Here is a 22,092-nt window from a genome sequence, read left to right on the forward strand (position 1 = left end):
ATACGAAGAATCGCCCCATAAGGTACGATGTTACAAAAGGGACTATACCCAATAAATCTTCTATCTACTATTTTTCTATACAACATCTTTGATTTAATTTATGGGCGTTATCCTCTTAGAAAATTTTTTTTCAATTATTTTAGGTTAGGTTAGGTTTTAGGCTAGGGAGCCGAGCGCTGCGGCTGGGCAGGCAAGGGGGCCGAGCGCTGCGGCTAGGCAGGCTAGGGAGCAGAGCGCTGCGGCCAGAGTTCATAGTTCGCTGTCGGGGGGAAGGGGGGGGCGGGTTACTCAAATTTTCAATATTGAAAAAAAAATTTCTAAGAGGATAAAACCAATTTATGTATATTATAAATTCAATATTTTTAATGACTTATTAAATGCATTGATATTCAGTGTTAATCTGGAATTTAGAGATTTCCAAAAAATTTATTTAATCAAAATCGGAAATATTTTATTCATATTCTTGTTATTAATAACAATAAGAAGCAGAATAATATATTTTGTCTTAAAATTGATTTTATTGAACTATTTTTATGTCGTTAAAAAAATATTCAGTTGCCCTTTCCATTTCATCCTTACTTGCAAACTCTTTTACGTATTAGAAGTAACGCAGCTACTCAATTAGGTTATGCCTGTACGTCTATTTCCCAATGTGCTAGTGCCCAACGTCTTCAAATTAGCTAAAGCAAGCAAAGTTGCGTTAGTCGTAGTAACTAAAAGTTTAAGACAACAATAAATGCATGTGTAGTGTATAGTGTTTGTGACCTTTATCGTCTGCTACAAAAATTGCTTTCTACTCTTTTTTTTTAGTTTCTTGTTTGACACATTGTTAATGCTGCGCTACCTATACACAAAATTGTTTTTATGTAAATGAATGTGTTTGCATCTATACGATTGACAGCTTCTGTGATTAAATTCAGGGAGGAGGGGGACATTGGACTGTAAATTGGTACCCAAAATTTTAAAACTATGTCATCTTATCCGTTGGCTCCATAACCTTGGGTACTTTAATTGAATTTTAATTGATTGGTTTTAAAATACGAGTATCAAAACTAAAAAAAAATTTAACTGCTGGAGGAGTTATTTTGTTTATCTTTGATGGGGATGTACATCAATTTATTGTCCATCTTATCCCTCAAGATCCCTGGATCAAATTATTATTTTGTAATTTATATTAAAAATGTGCTCTTAGATTTTCATTTGTTTGCGCGGATTTATAAGCAAAAATTTAATACCACTAACCTATATAAAGGACAATTTATTAATCTACATCCCTTGTTCCCTCCTAATGTTACTAAGCTATAATATGCAGAATTTCTTTAACAAGAACTAAGGGATAAATATTATCCTAAACTGATAGTAGACAGATAAAAAAAATTGCAAAAAATCCGCAAACAAACTAAAACATCAAGAGTATCCTTTTAAATTATCTATTTTTATACAATTTGTATTAAATTTCAGATCAGTAAGTGTAGAAAAGTTATAAGATAAGATTTGAAGTCAGATTTCTCTGTGTTTTTTCTTAGTAGTCGAGGTTTTATATAATACAGTAAGCAACAAATCCTTTAAGTGTAGGTGTTAAAATATCTCTGAAACAGCCAAAAGCCTAAGGTAAATAATTGTAGTTGAGATAGAAACCAAAATTGATAAAAGCAAGAAATGTTTGGGGAAGGGGGGCCAGGGAGGTTGTTGAAATAGGTTGAGAGTTTTGAGGGGTTGAAATGGGTTTGGGGCGGTGGAGGTTTTATGTGTTAGCTTGGCTCTTTAAGGGAAAGCACAAAATTAGCTTAAAATTTGAGTCATAATTTTATGTATATATTCATAATTTAGAAAAGATTACCTAATTCCTACCTACACATTTTTAAAATTTCATTATGATTTAAAAAAATAAATTAAGTCTCATTCGCTAGGTTTGGTTTCTACAAGTACTTATTGGAGAGTGAAAATCCTTTTTCCTCGCTTCTTTTTAAAGAATAGTAAATAAGGGGGGGGGGGGTTGATTAATTTATGGTTACATTGGGGCACTTAGTAGCCCTGCGGTGATAGAAACATTAACTCCCCCTCCCTTTATTTTCGGGGGGGGGGGGGTCTTTGCTTAATTAGGCACTTGAGGGAAATTGCCGATTAACCTGTATTATATAAAACTCAGATAGGTTGTGATAAAAAATAATGGATTCGCCCAATTCTGATTCTGGTTTGGATAGTGAGACGAAACAGAACAATCTAGCTTCTAATACAATGGAGGTGAGATAGATAGGTAGATAAAAGATAGACGGCAGATAGAATAATAGGTTGGCAGACATACTCGGACTCGGACATATAGACAGATAGATAGACTGATGCACAGACATTCAAATAGATAAACGGACAGATAAACAGATAGATGGACAGACAGACTAGCAGGTAAACAAACAGACAATTATACACCAAGATTCTTTTATTTTTAATCATTTTAAAGAACATTTTTTTGCTAGGATCTGTCCCTTAATGATGATGATGGAATCGACACTGAGATTCAACTAGATGATGATGACTTGGACATTAAAGGTCCTCCCTCTCCTACTACTACTATTGCAGCTCCTGCAGCAACAATCACTCCTCCTGCTACTCTACAGGTAAAGATTCATTACCTATCAATTACCTCAAACGTGTGAGGATGCTGTCCATGACACACTAACGTCAGATCTAACAACCCATGATAACTAAGTGGAGTCAAATTTCTCCTTTTCTGTCCAAACATCCAGGTATTAGGTTGAATAAAACCCATCAGACAACAAACTCTTTGATTGCATGACCTTTGTCTGGAAGTTCTAACTGTAAATGCTTGTGTTTGTTTAGGGCGGGCTAAGGCATTCTCCCTACTCGAACAATTAACGTTGCGCACCTGACATGGCAGATTCGAACATATCACCTCCCCGACGCACGACGAGCAGATGCCCTACGTGTTTAGCCTCAGTCACGGGTTAAAGATTCATTTAATACAAGTGCTACAGAAATAGAACAATGCAAGATAAATCAATCTTTAACCAAATACCTACTTTGTGTTATATTTCAGCCATTTTTGGTAGTTTAGTATTGAAGAATGTGTTTTAACCCTTAACGGTCGGGGGGGGGGGGGGGGGGGGGGGGCGTTGAACGCCCCCCCCATCCAGTTTTTTCTTTCTCATTTTCTGTGTGTGAAAGATAAAGAGCCCAAACTGCGTGACTTTTTAAGTATGAGTATGACCAATAACTGAGAGTTGGAATTTTTTGAATATCTCTATCCTGGCGTGCACAGGATGCCAGCAAACCTGGCAGGGTGATCCAGGTAAAGAGCAAAAATATTTTTTGACTTAAACAAAGCATTTTATCTTACTAAAATACTAAAATAGCCTCTAGTAGTACATTCTCATATGAAATACAGGTGTTAAAGTCAATTTCAGGTTCCAGGTATGATCCTGCAGGTCCTGATCCTCCAGGTCTCCAGAAATCTTTAAAAGGCTCTTGTGACCACAATTTAAACTTAAGCTTTCCTTACATGTCTACATAACGTATTAAAATTTCATAAAGATCCGCCGCCGTTTTCTCGCCGATCGCCGACTGCGGCGGCTGGCAGCTGCCAAGTACAGCTGCGGCCGCTGAAATTTATGTTTTGATATTTCTAATATAAAATTTACATAAATATAAACATTTTCTGAAAAAACATTGTTCTTCTAGCTTCAAAAATTAGAAAATTACAGCCGTTTGAAATTTTTCAGTAAAAAAGGACCTAAAAACAAAGGTTGTTAAATAAAGGGGTGAAGGAAGCGAAAATTGACTTTGACTCACTTAAGGTCGGAAATTCATTATCAAACAGGGGACTTGCACAAAATTTTTTAGCCATCTAGCTCTAATAGGAACTGAGATAATAGGGGGGGCGTTGAACGCCCCCCCCCCCCCCCTGACTGATTAAGGTGCGGCAAGGGGCCCGACTGTAAAGGGTTAAGATTATTTTGAACGTCACTGTTCTTTTATAATTTAAAAAAATCTTGTTTCTTTTAACTTGTGTTGTCTTAAAACCTTTAAAACGATGTCTGCCAATCCCATCAAATGAAAATTTGCGTATCTTAACCAATTTTATATGGATTTATAGACAGTTGTTTTTACATTTATACCATACTATTATGTTAACGCCTATCTATGAAGGGAGCGTTTTATTCAAAAGGCGCAAGTTTGTATAAGAACTAATCTTATTGTATCTTAATTAGGCTTCAACCAATGGAGTTGATGTGGTCGCGACAGAATCAAAAGTCAACGATGAAGCTGACGATTTGTTAGAACAGGTACCTAGATTGTTAAATGTTGGTTTGATCATAGTTTTTCATGTATACTAATGAGATACTTTTATATGAGCTTTATGATTAACTATCCAATTTTTGGTTGGGTATTAAAAGGAGCATTACTAACAGGAGTTTGTTAATTAATATTTAACCCGTGGCATTAGTGAAATTGGTAACATGTTGGTTGTTAGTAAAATGACCCCTTAAAAAAATCTTTCCAAAAAAAGTTGAGAATCGACTTAACTCATCTTCCTCACTCAAGTGCTACTGGTGGCCTTTGGGACATAGCCGCTAGTTAATAAAAAGATAACACAATAATAAACTAAATTCTAAACTAAAATTATGTTGGTACATTTTAAATGGCTCTTTTAAAGTATTTTTTTTAGGTTTCTTTAGATGACAAAAATGGAGATGAAGATATGTTTGTATCCGCCCGTCAAGAACAATCTATGATTGCAAGTTCTGTGACAGTACCACCAGTGAGGATGGCAGGTCGTGCCGTGGAGAGAGAGCTCAGTGTTGAGACAGATATTCCTCTAGAGGATGATGAGGATACTTATACTAGGTAGGTACTGTGTAGAGATAGAGACAAATATTCCTCTAGAGGATGATACTTGTACTAGGTAGGTACTGTGTAGAGATAGAGACAAATATTCCTCTAGAGGATGATGAGAATATTTATACTAGGTAGGTACTGTGTAGAGACAGATATTCCTCTAGAGGATGATACTTATACTAGGTAGGTACTGTGTAGAGACAGATATTCCTCTAGAGGATGATACTTATACTAGGTAGGTACTGTGTAGAGACAGATATTCCACTAGAGGATGATACATATACTAGGTAGGTACTGTGTAGAGACAGATATTCCACTAGAGGATGATACATATACTAGGTAGGTACTGTGTAGAGACAGATATTCCTCTAGAGGATGATACTTATACTAGGTAGGTACTGTGTAAAGACAGATATTCCTCTAGAGGATGATACTTATACTAGGTAGGTACTGTGTAAAGACAGATATTCCTTTAGAGGATGATATTTATACTAGGTAGGTACTGTGTAAAGACAGATATTCCTCTAGAGGATGATACTTATACTAGGTAGGTACTGTGTAAAGACAGATATTCCTTTAGAGGATGATACTTTTACTAGTAAGGTACCATTAGTTATCGCCATCGGGTTCGTGTTTTAACACTTCGGCACACTAGATACGTTAAAAATGGTAGCTACATATATTTGTATTTATAGATATCTAGATATTATATATTTAGTCCCTATCTGGAGTTATCCTCTGGTAATAATCCTTCAGCTACAAATACCCTCACATCATTCAGAGATCTTAACAGGTATAAACAATCATTGGTGCTTTTCCCCAGAGTACATAGCCAGCACAGAAGAACCCACCTCTTTTTTTAATAATACATCTTAGATCAACAATTATGGTGCATATGTGCTCGACTTTGCACTTTCAGAAAAATCACCTGATTTCAATATTAAATTTGACTTTGATTTTTTTTATGTTTTCTTCCTTGTATTTTGCCACTCCTGTTTATTGATTTTTCGTAAAGCGAGACTTAAAAGTAAGAAAATATTTTTTTTTCGTTCTATGCAGTGTCTTTCTTCTGTCTTAAGTAGTAAAATGATTGCTTCTTTGTCTATGTGAATTTTTGCGTAACTTGACCATTTTTTCGTCGAGATAATCAGTCTAATATGATCTTTTATTATTAAGTATGATGTTGGGTGATCTTGGAGAGGAGTATATTCAGATAACTGTGACATCCCCACACAAAGTTGGTGACGGAATTAGTTCCTACATGGCGTACACTGTCAAGACCAATACAAACCTCTCCTATTTTAAGGTGAGTTACATAGATAGCGAGAAGTACAAAAATCCCTTTTTTTGCTAAAACTAAAGTAAGTTTTTCTGTCTTTTAATTAGGGTTTGGCCGGATATCCGGTCATTTTCAATATCCGGCCTGGTACCGGACATTTGACTATCCGGGTATCCGGTATTCGGCCTAAAAGTATCCGACCTAACCCTACTTTTAATGCTTGACAGATTGACGAGCCAAGTGAATTGAACATATAATAAATCAGATTGCTGACAAAATCGTTTGTTTTAGCCCTTTACAAGACTTTTTTTTGACTATTTTGCTTAAGTTTGATTGACTATTACATTGGCACGCACCTTAAAAGATAATTTAAATGTTTATTATTTTAGATTATATACTAGTTTATTTAATTTTTAAAAAGCGTAAAAATAATTTGCGTAGAAGGGCGTCAGGAGTATTGACAGGGTAAATAATAAGTCTTAAAGTTTATTTTCTGTACAGAGATCTTTGATTAATTCATGATGATTTAAACACCCTTGAGTACGCATTTTCAACTCACACACACACGGCCACAAAAAAAACAGGGATTTGAAATCATTCTTCCCCCAAGAAAATTTTATTGATTATTTTTTTTACTTTTAAATAATTTACTTTATGAAGGTAGAAGGAGGGTCTATTTACCCCTGATTAATTGGTTTCCACGTTATTACGACTATCATTTAACGAAAGCTTTTTAATTCAACCTTGCCACGAAGCCTTGTGTGATGCTAGGGTGTTTGAGTTCTTAGGGAACCACACTAATTACATAATATTTTCTTCAGATTGACGGGTTTTAAGCTATAAACAGACTTATACAATTGAATATGTCAATATTTTTAAGTTATTTATAATCTATGGAATGGCACGGTTTTTTTTGAGCCCATATCATATTCAACCTATATTCGCCCTTTGAATGTATAAATGTCGAATCAAAGTTGCAAGTAAAGGGGGGAGGCGGATGTGCCACTTTTTGAAACCAAAAGTAAAACGTGCATGATCTCAGCCCTGATTATGATATGATCCATAAATCATAATTTTTTTATATAAAAAAACAGTATACGTTTATTTGCACAAGATGGTGCAATGATAAAAGTAAAATCCACTTATCTAAAAATTTGTTTATTTGAAAATTCAGAATAAGATTTATTTTGTTATTTAAGTAGATTGACATTCCCCACGCCCCCCCCCCTTTTTGGTTAAACAAGGGAAATCTAGATATGTCTTTTATTTAAATAGTTTATTCAACTTTTATGATTCATCAATATAAAGGACATCTCTAACCTTCTCTCACTTCCCTTTTGTAACCCAAATTGGAAGAACTGAATTCTAGTATTATGTAAAGTACTTATTTAGGAAAACTGGAATTTTCATTTCTAATAAAAATACACAACCCCCCTCCTTTACCCACTTCTATTTTTAGGCCTTAAAATTTTACTATAAAAAGGAAACCTCACCTTGAGTAAAGCAGTTCTATTTGAACACTAACGAGATTCACATCTCAGTCTCCTCTCAACATATAATCTAGGCAAAAATATATATATAAAAAATGGAAGGTATTTTAGATTGGACCGATGCCGAACTGGCAGCCTTTTTAGAACTACCTAATGAAATTATCCCTCCCCAGGATTTGGCTCACTCTAGTGAGGGTAATTGCTTTATAGACTCGAACCTAACTAATCTATTGGTAACAGTAGATTTTATTATTTTATTTAAGTCAACAATTAGGCCTAAGGCAAGCAGGAAAACTTTCTTTGCAAAAAGATTGATAAAGGTCCAGGAAATAGTTGAAACCCAGAATAAATTTACAGGTTTTAGACCTTATTTCAGATATCTAATAACTTTATCAAAATCGGATCCTAAGATCCAAAGATTTATGCTAGACCAATGTACAGAATGTCTCTATTCATTTTATAAAAATAAAAACCCACTAGGTATAAATCTATGTATGTTTTTTTTTCCATGTATATATAATTATAATATTTATTTAACATTTATATGCCTTTTACCAAAATAAAAAAACACTATAAATCTATTTATGTATCTAATGTATGTAACTATAATATCCATTTAATCTTTTACCTATATGTAAATAAACTATGTATATATTGTAAAAAAATCTTAGTTTCTTATTAACGACAAGGATGATTATTTTCATTTTAAGTAGCACTCTCACCTGTTTAGGAAGATACCAGAATTATAGGCCAGAGTTTTCAACTTCTATACACTAGTCACAGTTTTTTTTCACTCTTGTGTAACTCTGGAAGGTATCTCACTTTGTAGGCCTAGAAGAAAATAGGTTTTACTATCACAAAAGAAACATTATTACTAAATAGAGATGGAAAGATCTTATTAAGTGTCCAGGGTAACCCCCCCCCCCCCCTCCGTGGTTTTTGGAATAGCACGGATTAATAGTTGTTTAGAATATCATGCAAGTCTGTGTATGCCTTAAACCATTACAGTGACTATTCCCCCTTAAATGAACCAACGACCAAAGTATAGAGAAACACATTTGTACCTTAAGCTTGGGGGTGTGTCGCAATCAGCCCTTAAAAGAGTTACAGCTCTAAAATTCAGCACAGCAGTTGCTATTGTGGAGAACAATATGGAACTGTGAAAAAACGGCAGCGGAACCGCCACTCCCGCCGAAAACCGCCGTTTTAAATCAGCTGATATACACTCTGTTTTCTTAAAAATTTCGCTTATATTTTCACTTGACACTTGACATATTTGAAATATTTCAAGTGTAACGTGAAAATATAAGGAAAATTTTTATGAGAAAAAAAGTTTTCTCAGATGATTGAGAACTGTCTAATTTGGCGAAAAAAGGCAAAAAAAAATTCGGCGGGAAACGGCGGTATTCGGCTGGTGCGGCGGTTCCGCTGCCGTTTCTTTACAGTTCCATATTGTTCACCACAATAGAAACTGCTGTGCCGAATTTTAGAGCTGTAACTCTTTTATGGGCTAAGATCATGCACGTTTTACTTTTGGTTTCAAAAAGTGGCACATCCGCCTCCCCCCTTTGTTAAAAAAATTGCTTAAATACAGAAATATGTTTAAGGACATACTTACGTTTTTAGGACTTAACTATAGAGATTGTTTGCTTATAACATAGTACTTTGTTATCCTAGAAATCAGTATTCCAAAAATCGGATCATTTGGATAATTTTATCACATAAAAAAATTTTTGTTAAAAAAGTTATAAATCAACATGATTAAAATGGACGCACGGACATTAGGTAACGATTATAGAGTTGCTACGCTTTCTAAATCGTACATAACTTTTACAGGAATCAACATGCAAAGTTTGAAATCGATAGGATAATTCTAACATGCCTCAAATTAACGAAAAAAGCTATCCTTTCCAGACGGACGTACGGACTGACCCTAATTATTATATAGAAAAGCTTCGCTTTTAATAGGTAATAATTCTGCACTAAATATAAAGAACTAACAAATACGTGTTTGTTTAAAAAATCTTTTTAGTTAGGAAATACTTTTTTCTTTTCTTCATACTTTCTGCATTCTACTTGTATTTGGATAAAAATGCAAATTTTTCAGAATGCAAATAAAAAAAAACTTACTGCTTGCCTTTTTTTCAGAGATCTTTTTAAGGGGTTGTTTTTTTTCTTTTTATTTCCAAGTTATTTGTAGTAGGTAATAAGATGTGTGTCTTACAACTGTGCTTATTGATTAATGAAACACTATTTTTTTCATTTTAATAGCTGAGGTTTTAAGTCTAGATTTAAGTAAGAAGAAAAATAATATTATCTTTTTTGTTGTACTTCTATAGGTTAAATAATTGTTAGATAGAATGTTGATAACAAGCAATAAAAGGATTTATTAGAAAAGTTTTAAATAGCTTCCTGATAGAATTGATGGTGCTTTTCCTCAAAGTGTTTGTCGAGCACCAAATCTCCCCAACTTTTATTTTTGAAATAAATAGAAAAAGAGGGAGAGGTGGGGAATGTTTTTTTTTCCTATGCGTAACCACTGCAACCTTTTGGGGCTACCAAGTAACCAAAATAACCTAACCTACTCTTCAATTTATTTATAAAACTAAGGAGTGGGGGGGGGGGTTTATACGCTCAACAAGGGCAGTTTCAGGGGAAAAGCTGGATTGATTTATGTGGTATATTGCAGATGGAATTAATTACGTAATAACATTATTTGATTCTTAATACTAAAACTTTTGGATTTTTTGTTCTACCAATTCCTTCTTCCATTTATTCTTTCACTTATTTGCCTCAGAGGTGTGTTATATTGATACAACCCCTCCCCCCACAAAAAAATTCATTTAATCTTGAAACAATGACTATAATATCCATTAAAAGCGAAGCAAAATAATCATAAATTGACAAACGGACAAAGTTGAAATATAGAGCGAATGAATGTTTACTGGTCATAAAAAAATGAAGGGTATTACTGGGTTCTCGGGACTAACCTCTTTGATAGAAACCACCCTCTGAACTGTTTTTTTTATTTATTTAGAAGAAAGATCCGAGTGTAACCAGAAGATTTTCCGACTTCCTGGGTCTACGAGACAAACTAAGTGAAAAATATCTACAAAACGGCAGAATAATTCCCCCAGCTCCTGACAAAAGTATTGTAGGTTAGTACATTAACTACAAGATTTCCGTATGTTGGTTTTAATTTAGAAATGCACCACAAAAAAATAACCCCCCTCCCCGGCCGGGCCTCATTTCCATTTTTATCTTCCATTTATTTTTTAAAAATGGGAAATGGGGGGGGGTTCTCAATGCTCATAAATGTATTTTGAGGGAAAGCACCGCAGCCTTTAGCATTTTAATAATGATATAGTTCTTCTTATACTAGTTTGTTGCAGGGTGTCGTTGTTCATTAAATCTAGGATAATATTTAGTTTGTTTTTGTTACCCTACCTCTGGGCAAAATTGTTAGTTACTTTTTCAGAAAGGTTATTTTAATTGATGAAAAATTAAGTGTCTCTTATTTGATATAAATTTTCTAAATTAACTTTTTATTTACCTAGGCATGACAAAGATAAAGCTTGCTAAGGAAGAGGACAATGCTGATCAGTATACTTTTGTCGAGAAGAGGAGAGCTGCCCTGGAAAGATATTTGAACAGAACTGCACAGCATCCATCCCTCAGGGTTGATCCTGATTTTAGGTATAGATGGATATTTAGGAAGATAGATAGATAGACAAATACCTAGATACTTACTACTTAGATAGAGAGATAGGCAGATATTCAGAAAGGCAGCTAAACAGCTAGATATAGAGACAAATAGTCAGATAGACACAGATTAACAAATGGACAGACAGACAGTCATATTATTATTAATTGTCTCTTTTTCAGGGAGTTTCTAGAACTGGAGGCTGAATTGCCCAAATCCTCACAAACTTCAACTCTTTCCAGTAAAAATGTTATGAGGATGATTTCTAAGGTATTTAATATTATGGTGCTTTTTCTTAAAATAGTTATCGAGCATTGAACCTCCTCTCCTCGACCTTATTTTTAAGCTTTTCTCCTTAAGCCTATTCTCTGTTGTTTGCCTTAATTATTCAAGGCCTATACATGCGGTGTTCTAAACTTCTAATCCTACGTGACTTCCCAGTACCCATTATGACCTAAACTATCATAAACTTAAGTAATGAACAGACTAATGAAGAACTATCCCTCACACCTAACCTATCATATGATGTAGTAATGTTTTAGCGAAGGATCTTGCTAACCGCTGAACCGATGGGGTTAACTTTTTTTTACACAAGCTTCACATAGGTCCTGTGATGGTTTAGACTATTTTACTAGATGCTAGGTGCGTTACCGTTAGCATTTTTTTAAAATAATGACAATTTTTTGGTGAAGGGGAATAAATGTTTTTTTTTTAATAAAGATTTTGGTCGTAGCCATGGGCCGGGTGGGTTCGATTTTTTCTAAGATTTTATTTTCATAGGTTGGTGAAAAAGTGGTGAATTATGCTACACGCATGGAGGAGGGAGATCAATGGTTTGAGGAGAAAACTGTCATGATTGACAGACTAGATGACCAGGCATAATATCCTTAAATTTTGTGCTGTACTTTAACCACGAACGGACAAAATTACGGACATAAAACTGAAATGTACTGATTTTATGTGCATGGACATTAAAAATGCAACAGTATTATGTTCTTTTACCTGGAAGTACTTACTGATTTTTATTGTAGAGAAAATTAATTTAAGGATTTTATTTCTAGTTGCGCAAACTTTTGTTTGCAACTGAGAACCTCGTTTTCTACAGGAAAGCATTGCTTTAGAATCTATTTTAAATATGTTTTAATGTACTGATTTTGGTCAAGGCATTCCCCACACTCCAACTATTAATGTCTTGCACCTGATAAAGCAGCAGTGTGAACAATTTTAACGTCTTTAGTAATAATGTGTTAGCCCGAGACTCGAACCTGCTACCGGCTGCATTACAAATTCCTCTTTTATTTTCTGAAATATTGCTTTCAAAATTGCTTTGTCCGTTTGTCCATTAATGATTTTTGCTACTCTTATTTATGGATGTTTTCATTCTTATTAAAAAAGCAATATGATCCTGTACAGGAAAGGGTTGACGGGACAGAGTTACTCTGTGGCCAAGAGTCTACAGGCTCTCGGAGCCACGGAGGAGAATGCTAAACTATCTTCAGCTATTGATAAATTATCTGAAGTATTTATCAAGGAATATATTAATATAATAGATTTATTACCCTAGATGGGCTGTAAGACACAATAATCCGTTCACTTTTAACAATGAATTATTAAAGATTTTATTTGTTTTTATTTATTGGGAGGGGGGGGGGGGTATTTTGTGAGGCTTGCTATATTCTCCCAAAATTAGCTAAAGTCAAATCAGATTTGTATCTGTATCAAAACTCAAGTCACTGAACCTAAACGATTCAGACAGACATTTAGATATCTTAACTTTTACATTATTCAAAGGGAAAAAATTGTATTGCTATTATATTTGTATACTGTGAACAGGTAGAGAAAGTTCATGATGAACAAGCCAAAGACGATTATTTTCTGTTATCAGAAATGGTTCACGACTATATAGGCATGTCAATGGTTCATATTAAAGTGGATTACAGTGGTGGTGCTGCCATTTCCACAACCATCAAAAGTGAAGTCACTGTGTATTTGACAAAAAGTAGAGGTGTTTTGAAAAATTGGATGTGTTTTTAACATAAAGTAGATATGTGTTTTTGTCAATCTAACTATTATTTTTTTATTCATTGGCAAAATTATACATTTACCACTACAGAAAAATAGAGTTGGAATGTCATTTTCCCAACCAAGAAATGCAAATAGAAAATCACTTAACCTGTTAGTTTATATAGTTTATGATAGTTTTATGTTTTTTTTTCTAGCATGACCGAAAGACAGAAGTAAATTATATACCTATATATAAAAAGCTCCAAAATCACGTTTCTAAAGTAACTTTACGGACAGAATTACAGCGTAAATTTTGGAGTAGAAAAAAATAAATTGGAGACACAATCATTGACTGATGATCCAACAGGATTGGTCGGAGCCGTCAAGGATGCTTTTAGGGAGAGAGTCAAAGCCTGGCAAGCGTGGCAATCTTTACAGGAATTCAAAGCTTTATTCACAGAGATCTAAAGGGATAATACAATCATATACATCCCCAATGACGATATGCAAAATTGTTGGTTGAAAAGGAATGGGGGTGGGGGGGGGGGGGGCTTCAGCACATAATAAAAACTTTAAGTATAAGGCACCACTATCAAATGAAATAAAAGATCATTTAATAAATAAATAAGAATAATCAATATAGAGCCATAGTCGTGACAGCTGCAATGTTAAGATTGCTAGAAAAAATATATTTTTAAAGTGAATAATGTTTTTTTTTACCCGTTATCCAGGAGCAGTTAAACAAGCAACGAGAAGCTAAAGTCAAAGGAGAATTGGCGGGAAAGATGGACAAGGAAAGAAACCGGTTTTCAACTTTTAAGCACTGTTTTCCTCTTTGTATTGCAATTTTATAAAAACAAGGATGACAACATCCATAAAAGCAAAGCTCTGAAACGGTAGGTCAAACGAACATTAATACTTGTAGAGTGTCTTAACTGAAAAATCTGAACTTTATGAATTTATGTCGAATCAAAATTGTAAGTAAATTTGTTGAAAAAATGCTGAAATACAGGATAATGTTTAAGAACATACTAACGTTTTTAGAATTTGATTATAGAGATGCTTCGAATATAACATTGTAATTTGTTGTCCTATAAATCAGTATTCCAAAAATCAGATAAATCGGATAATTAGATCACATAAAAATGTGTTGTTAAAGTAAAAGTAAAAATATAAAATGTTAAAACTGGACGTACGGACATTCTAGTAATGATTATAGAGTTGCTACGCTTTCTAAATCGTACCTAACTACTTTAGGAATCACCATGCAAAGTTTGAATTTGATAGAACAATTTTAACATGCCTAAATTAACGAAAAAAGCTATCTGTTCCATACATACGGACGGACCGACCCTAATTATAGAAAAAGCTTCGCTTAAAAAAATTGACAGCTTCTATGAAAAAGAATGACACTAAAATAAACTTATCCTCACTAAAACTGCCAATATTTACCGATGTATTATACAATTTTAAAGAAAAATAATCTTTGTGCGTTTCATTATTAGGGATTTTGTTTATCTCATGGCTATTTTCATTTAAAAGAGAAAGTGATTTTTGATTGGTTTAAAACTAGTTTTTGACTGTAGGTCAATGAGTTGAAAGCACAAATAGGAGAGACTGAGAGACAACTTGATATGGCACAGGTGAGATAGATAGATAGACATGATAGGTAAATGGATAGATAGACATGATATATTAAGATGGATAGATAGACATGATATATAGATGGATCGATAGACATTATAGATAGATGGATAGATAGACATGATAGATAGATGGATAGATAGACATTATAGATAGATGGATAGATAGACATTATAGATAGATGGATAGATAGACATGGTAGATAGATGGATAAATAGACATGGTAGATAGATGGATAAATATACATGGTAGATAGATGGATTGACATACATTACAAATAGATGGATAGATTATATAGACATGATAGATAGATGGATAGATAGACATTATAGATAGATGGATAAATAGACATGATAGATAGATGGATAGATAGACATTATAGAAAGATAGATAGATAGACATTATAGATAGATGGATAGATTATTAGATAGATATGGTAGATAGATGGATAGACAGACATTACAAATAGATGGATAGATAGAATTATAGATAGACATACAAAATAGTAAGGTAATAGTAAATAACTATGTTTTTAGGTTCAAAAATACATTAAATATTTTTTTTAAAATTATTATAAGATACCTACACAATTTCATAAGAGCCATATTTTAGTATAATTGCACAAATTTTCGAATCTTTTCAGTGAAATAGAAAATACTTATTTCCATCTTATTTTCTTTTCAAATAGAAAAAAAGGTTATCTTTAATAAAAACAAGTATGGCAACTTCAGTAAAAGCAAAGCTTTTAGATATGATGGTAGGAGAGACCAACATTAATACTTGTAGAGTTTATGAGCTTGATAAGCATAATATTGATTCTTAAGTAAAAACAAAATTTTAAATTATATATAAAGTTGGGTAGAAACAGGATATTGTATTTTGTTGTCCTAGGAATCATTGTTCCAAAAATCAGATGAACAGGATAATTATGTCATATTAAAATTGTTGTCAAAATAGTTAAAATCCAACATTTAATGGTTATGTATATAGAGTTGCTACGTTTATACCTAATTTACATGCCAAGTTTTAAATCGATAGGACAATTTTAACATGCGTAACTAAACGAAAAGAGCTATCTGATGCAGACGGACAGACTGGCCCTAATTATATAAAAACTTCGCTACTGAAAAATACAAGAGAAGAAAAGAATTTAATCCAGGAAGATTCCTCGAACAACGGGTGAGAATCCCCCCAACCCACCATTTAAAAAAAAAAACACTTTCTGCATAGCTGTGATCTCTAGCCCTGCAATGATAGTCGTATTGCCAACTTAGATATCAGGAAATCTAGCCAAGAATCCTAGGATATAAAATGATAGACGATAAATTGATATGCATCCCTTATGTTGATAAATAAAATTACCAAACTTGCACATTAAATAAACGATTTAAAAGTTTGAAAATATTAGTTTGGAAACATCCAATCAACTTTGGCTAACAGTGTAATTTACAGTCACATGTCCCCTCCCTCCCTGCAATTTTACATTAGCTATGACAAATATTTAGAGTTGTGGGGGGGGGGGGGGTTGATCTAAAAGTTAAAGGTGAGATTTTGCCTCTAATCCTATGCAAAATTCTTTAATATTAGATTAAACATATTACCCAAGAACAGCTATAACACAGAAAAATGCAATAAAACGTAAATATGGGGAAAATGATAATAGAGTAAATATGCGTTTTGCAACTTTTTTTTTGTAAAACCTAAAAATTTCATTAATGCTATTATCGCTTAAAGGGAACTATCCACGAACATGAGCAAGTGATTCTAAGCACCTTCCAGCATTGATCCATAGTATTTTTTTGTGAATATACTAGGTTGAACTCATCAAAACATTTGATGATATTGCACCAAATTATGCTTAACATTTCAAAGTTTTTTTCATATAAAACCATGGTGAAACATAACTTTTTAGTCGATAAACCAAATATTAAACATAAACCTAGTATGTATATTCACTAAAAAAATACCATGGATCAATGCTGGAAGGTGCTTAGAATCACTTGCTCTCGTTCATGGATAGTCCCCTTTGTGTTGTGAATCATAAATCATTTAGAATGTATTAAGTGTCTAGAATCTGTGCTGTTTCTCTTTACAATAAAGGTACTAAGAAAGAGAGGTAATGTCTGATTGAGCCAATAAATGAATCGCATCGGAGCATACATGAAATCTTATTGGTTGAATTAAACTAAAGTTTTTTAGTTTTTTCATTAGAGTTAATTAGAGCTGTTCTTTCAAATTTTACTCGAATCAAGTCCCATCACATGAAGGACTGCCTTCATATTGTTGTTTCACATCTATGTTTTATCTGTGCATTAATAATAAATATGCTTCATCTATTGCAATCGTTGTAAAATAATAAAAATCCCTTTATGAATTTAAGTTAATAAAATCATATTTTTTTCTTGAGTTTCTATTAAAACAAAACAAAAAATATCTCTGACTTCAAATGTACATGATTTATAATATTTAATTCGTAATTCGTATCTATTATAAACATTTAAAATACATAAATTCATAGTTTGTTTCATGCTTACCTCGAAATAAATTATATAAAAATAAAATAACAACAAATAGCAATACAACAGTACGTTTGTTACGTTTTCAACAGGACCTAGTGTTGTACTGTGTAAAGGAAAGTGCATATTTTTTTTCATTTTGTTCATATAAAGAGTCAGCTGTAAATAGTCGCATTTCTTAAGATAAAGCTTTTCTCACGTAAATTATATCGTGTTAAAATTTATTTTCTAAGTATAGTGTAAAGCATATTACAAATCCTAGAAATTATATACTCGAAAAATTTTAAAGTTTTTTGTCAGCTGGAGGAGTTCCTTTGTCAGATTTACGAAAAATGGGTTCACACTATACTTCTTCTCTCCTAATTCTATTCTCTTTACCAAGGAATTTAAGGAATAGGACATAATACATTACGATATACAAAAATACCCTTATGTTGATTAAAATTATTGATTAAAAGTTTGGACAATAATAGTTTGTAAGACCAAACATATGTTGATGAACCAGGCTTCTCGGGCCTTAGAGCCAACAAAACTGGAATTAATCCTTAACTGGATATAATACGATGCTATACACAACTTTTCATTATGGCTGAGAGCCGGTTCTAATCCACCAGATATTAATCGGTTTCAAAGCGATACTGGAAATAACTACTACACAGTCTTAGGGGCCAACAAAAATGGAATAAGTCCTATAATTAGGGTCGGTCCGTCCGTACGTCTGAGATGGATAGCTTTTTTCATTAATTTAGGCATGTTAGAATTGTCCTATCGATTTCAAATTTTGCATGGTGATTCCTGTAGTAGTTAGGTACGATTTAGAAAGCGTAGCAACTCTAAAATCGTTATCATAATGTCCGTACGTCCATTTTTAAACATGTTGATTTTTATGTGATCTAATTTTCCGATTGATCTAATTTTTTGTATATTAATCCTGAGACAACAAAGTATAATGTTATGAGCGAAGCAACTCTATAATCAAGTCCTAAAAATGTAAGTATGTCTATAAACATTATCCAGTATCAAAAATTTTTCAACAAACTTACAATTTTGCTTCGACTTTTATACATTTATATTCTGATTATTCAGTTATGACACTATACAAGTGTTTCAGTGCTTCGCTTTAATGGATATTGTCATCCTTGTTCATTCCACAATTCACGAGAAAACTGGAGGTATATGAAACGATGTAATATAAAACTAATATTTAATTCTAGAAAATATTCAGCCATATTTTATTTTTCTTTGAAGTAAATTGTAAATTATGTTTTGAATAGAATATTTTATATTTGTTTGGGTTTTTTTTCTTCTCAAAATTCTCTTGTAGTGCAAACCTGCATATATTATCAAAAGCGAAGCTTTTATATATTCATTGCATTTTAGATTGTCCGCAATAAAAGGCTCTGAACGTTAATATTGATAAGTTAGAATAGTATGTAGATTTTGTTATAAATACAGAAGGTGCTATTGTGCATAAACTTGATCGCCTAATCCATTAACATTCTCTTGCCTAAAGTAAAATAGAAACCTACTAAAACTTCAATCCTAACCCCCTTTCATAGTTTCAATTTTCTTAAATTAGAGGGAGGTGGTTCCATGATCGACTGGGTACTTTGAGTTTAACCGCGCTCCATTATTCGTTTTTGTTGATGTTCAGGTTCGTTATTATGCATATTTTCATCCTTAATATTTTTTCTCTTTCAAGTAAATTGTGTATACCTATAGAAAATATTATTGGAAAATAAAATTGTGTTTTCGAATACACTACTATATATGAAAAGAGGCCATTCATGATTTATTATAAGAAATTCTTATCTCTTGGTTTTCCTCTTAAGTGCAAGGTAGGGCACAGAACCCCCCCCCCCCGCATCTTCCGTGTTTTGAGATAAATTAAAAATAAGGGGGCGGGAGTAGTTTTTCTTGTGTTTGTTTATTAACTAAACTACTTAGGTTAGGTTAGGTCATGTCAGGTTATATTGGGCACTGGGTAGTCCCACAGGGTTAAGGCGCCGCCGCAGGTATAGACCCTGCATGGGTTAAGCAAGGGGTAAAACTATCCGTTCAACATTTATTATTAATTTATTTATAATGGGGGGGGGGGGCTTTTTAGTGCTCGACAGGCACTTTGAGGCAACACACCTCTTTTCTATTAGTACTTTATGTACTTCCAAGTGCTCATTTTCGGAGAATGTTTGATATCCTAATGTCCACTATTATTTCTAATTTTTTACCATTATTTCATGGAAAATTGTTTGCAATATGAACAGGTTTGAATCTTATGGAAGAGAATTTGATTCGGAGCTATAATAGTATAGTCAATATTAATAATCTAAATGTAGTCTACATCAAGACTTTCGATAGACGTTAGAAATATCTTATTTTTATAGTAGTTGCGGTGTGAAAAAATAGGTTCTTCTAATATTATTAACATTTTAAAGGAAAATTTTGAGAAGATATCGAACACAATCAAGAAAGAGTTTGCAATGTTTGAAGCTCGCAAAAGTCAGGTACGTCATTTCCTATTCACTTTGTCTGTCAGTCTGTGCGTTCGAAACGCTACGAAAGAAATCAGGGATATTCTTGAATGCTATTCAAGATAGACGGCATTCAAGTTTTTTTGTGCTTCGCTACTTATGGATGATATCATTTATGTGTTGAGCATTTTGCAGTTGCAAAATTTTTAACATATTTAGTTTATATGCATATCACATTTCTTGGTTTCGTTACGATATACTACTGACTAGCGGATTCGCCCTCAGAGGCATCTACGGTACGGGTAGGAAGATAATTGATAAGGGAAAGCGTCGAACCTTTATTAGCAGATTAGTTTGAAATAGTAAAATTCAATTTGTGAGGGTTGGACTTTTACCCTCTCTTATAAACCTTCCCTTTACCTAAGAAGCTTCATGATAAAGTAGAGCCATACAAAGTCCATCGATAAGCGAGATTCTTTCTGTCTTTAGCTCAATATAAATCAATACCAATATTTGAACAAAACTTTATGGATTTGGTATATTTTTTAACTGTCCAAAACTAATAGATTTACCTCCTAAAAATTAGAAATAAAGTAGAATTATTTAGGATTTCAAGCAGACAATTGTCAAGTACCTGGAGAAAATGTTGAAGGCCCAGGAGTCTCTAGTGGCACACTGGGAGAGCATTGCAGGTACATTATTCACTGCAGCAACCCCAACCCCCCAAAAAATCTAGTATTTATAATTCTGAGTTATATTATATCTTTCCACTCAATGAATCCAATTCTTCAACTGCAACAGACACTTTGTTCTAATTGGTCTAAAATCTGAACTCTTCTCTCATTGGTTGAGATTATTTTCTTGCCCTATGATTGGCCAATTTTAATATAAAGTCTTTTTATTTAGGAACGTGCTTTTGATCTAATATATGTATTATTTAGGTTCCAGCAGCAATTCCAACAAATCCGTGTCCCGTCCTGGCAGTAGCAAGGTCGTAGCTGCTCCATAATCCTATCGTGTATGTATGTTCGTCCGTCCGTCCATCTGTCAGCCAGTGCCGTTCTTGAGTCTCCATGGAAATATGAAGCGCTAGTCTGTTTTTGCACAATGTATTTTATTTTCAAAGAAACATCGAGGTAGATATATTCTAAATATTAGCAGGGACACAGGGACAAGACAATGAATGGGCATTTTTCCTACCAATTGTGTAATGTTCTGCACTTGGTAGCTGGATAATATTGTATGGTTGTAGAGAATGTACATGAATTTGGCCGTTTTTTATGGCTGTTTTTGTGTGTCAGCTAACAACGGCAAAATTTTAAACATGATTATTAGGATTAAGTCTAATAAAACGTCATTGTTATTATCCCTGTGTTTCTCTGATAATACACTTAATTAGAATTCTATTTGTATTTAAAAATCATTTATCTCACCAGGTTCAAATTTGCTTTTTTATCCTGTTTAAAAAAAATTAACAAGGTAGCTAAAAGTATCAAGAATTACTGTAAGGAGGAAAAAATCTCCCAAAACATTGATATTATTTGAATATTTTTATTTATTGTGATCATGCCGATTTTAGTATTTAATGTAGGTACTTATTTATTATATGTAATATTTTTTATTCTTTTTGTATATAATATTTCTAAAGGGGGAAAATATTTTAGATTTGATAAGCGTTTAATGCTAATAAAAAATGAAGAAATGACGATTAATTGCAGTTTTTTTATGAAGATTTAGATATTTTGTTTCAATTAAGCCTCCTAATACTTACTTATATACAAGAGCTAAGTCCTTAATTTGAATTTAACGAAAAAGTAAAGTGGTAAAAAGTACACACAGTATTTGAAAAATATTTAAGTTAATACTTTTATAACTTACAGATAAAATTTATATTTGCGAAAATTTAAAACATTTTAGACACCACAGATATTACCTTGCATTTTTGAACAAATATTTAATTTTAGTAAACTACATAAATGTGATTTCCTACAATTTTTATTTATTTCATCTTTTATATCTATCTATCGATCCTGGTTGGTATTTTATATGGAAAGAAAAAGCTAGTCTAAAAATCCTTTTTTTAAAGCATAAATTTTTCTGAGGAAAAGTTAAATCTTTATAGAGTAGAATT

At 33.0% G+C, this 22,092-nt stretch overlaps 1 protein-coding gene across 3 annotated transcripts; it reads left to right on the top strand.

Annotated features, from left to right (window-relative positions):
• Nucleotides 1-1,455: 1,455 nt before the first annotated feature.
• LOC145303917 (sorting nexin-2-like) lies at nt 1,456-21,775 on the top strand. 3 transcript variants are annotated; one of them, XR_013873863.1, is made up of 21 exons: nt 1,456-1,534; nt 2,150-2,244; nt 2,475-2,615; nt 4,227-4,301; nt 4,685-4,863; nt 5,573-5,647; nt 6,031-6,160; nt 10,661-10,781; nt 11,181-11,319; nt 11,509-11,596; nt 12,107-12,202; nt 12,388-12,426; nt 12,735-12,855; nt 13,158-13,232; nt 13,698-13,765; nt 14,059-14,122; nt 14,915-14,973; nt 19,926-19,994; nt 20,569-20,653; nt 20,903-21,097; nt 21,361-21,775. XR_013873863.1 is itself a non-coding variant. In XM_080145585.1 (20 exons), exons 2-20 carry the CDS (start codon nt 2,170-2,172, stop codon nt 20,968-20,970), a joined length of 1,767 nt encoding a protein of 588 aa, XP_080001711.1. In that variant the 5' UTR covers nt 1,456-1,534; nt 2,150-2,169; the 3' UTR covers nt 20,971-21,098. The 3 variants fall into 3 exon arrangements, 2 of the variants coding, with proteins under 2 accessions (XP_080001711.1, XP_080001712.1); XM_080145585.1 differs by lacking the exon at nt 21,361-21,775 and having other exon boundaries at nt 20,903-21,098; XM_080145586.1 differs by lacking the exon at nt 21,361-21,775 and having other exon boundaries at nt 1,464-1,534; nt 2,154-2,244; nt 20,903-21,098.
• The last annotated feature ends 317 nt before the right edge of the window (nt 21,776-22,092 follow it).

This window comes from Acartia tonsa, chromosome 13 (assembly GCF_053477335.1).
Source record: "Acartia tonsa isolate MP-2025a chromosome 13, ASM5347733v1, whole genome shotgun sequence".
Classification (NCBI taxonomy): domain Eukaryota; kingdom Metazoa; phylum Arthropoda; class Copepoda; order Calanoida; family Acartiidae; genus Acartia; species Acartia tonsa.

Bases quoted from the DNA above. Each gene is read 5' to 3' on its own strand.
- LOC145303917 (XM_080145585.1), top strand. From the start codon at position 2,170: ATGGATTCGCCCAATTCTGATTCTGGTTTGGATAGTGAGACGAAACAG. The intron at 2,616-4,226 runs GTAAAGATTCAT...TATCTTAATTAG, and splicing joins CTCCTCCTGCTACTCTACAG to GCTTCAACCAATGGAGTTGA. The intron at 6,161-10,660 runs GTGAGTTACATA...TTATTTATTTAG, and splicing joins CAAACCTCTCCTATTTTAAG to AAGAAAGATCCGAGTGTAAC.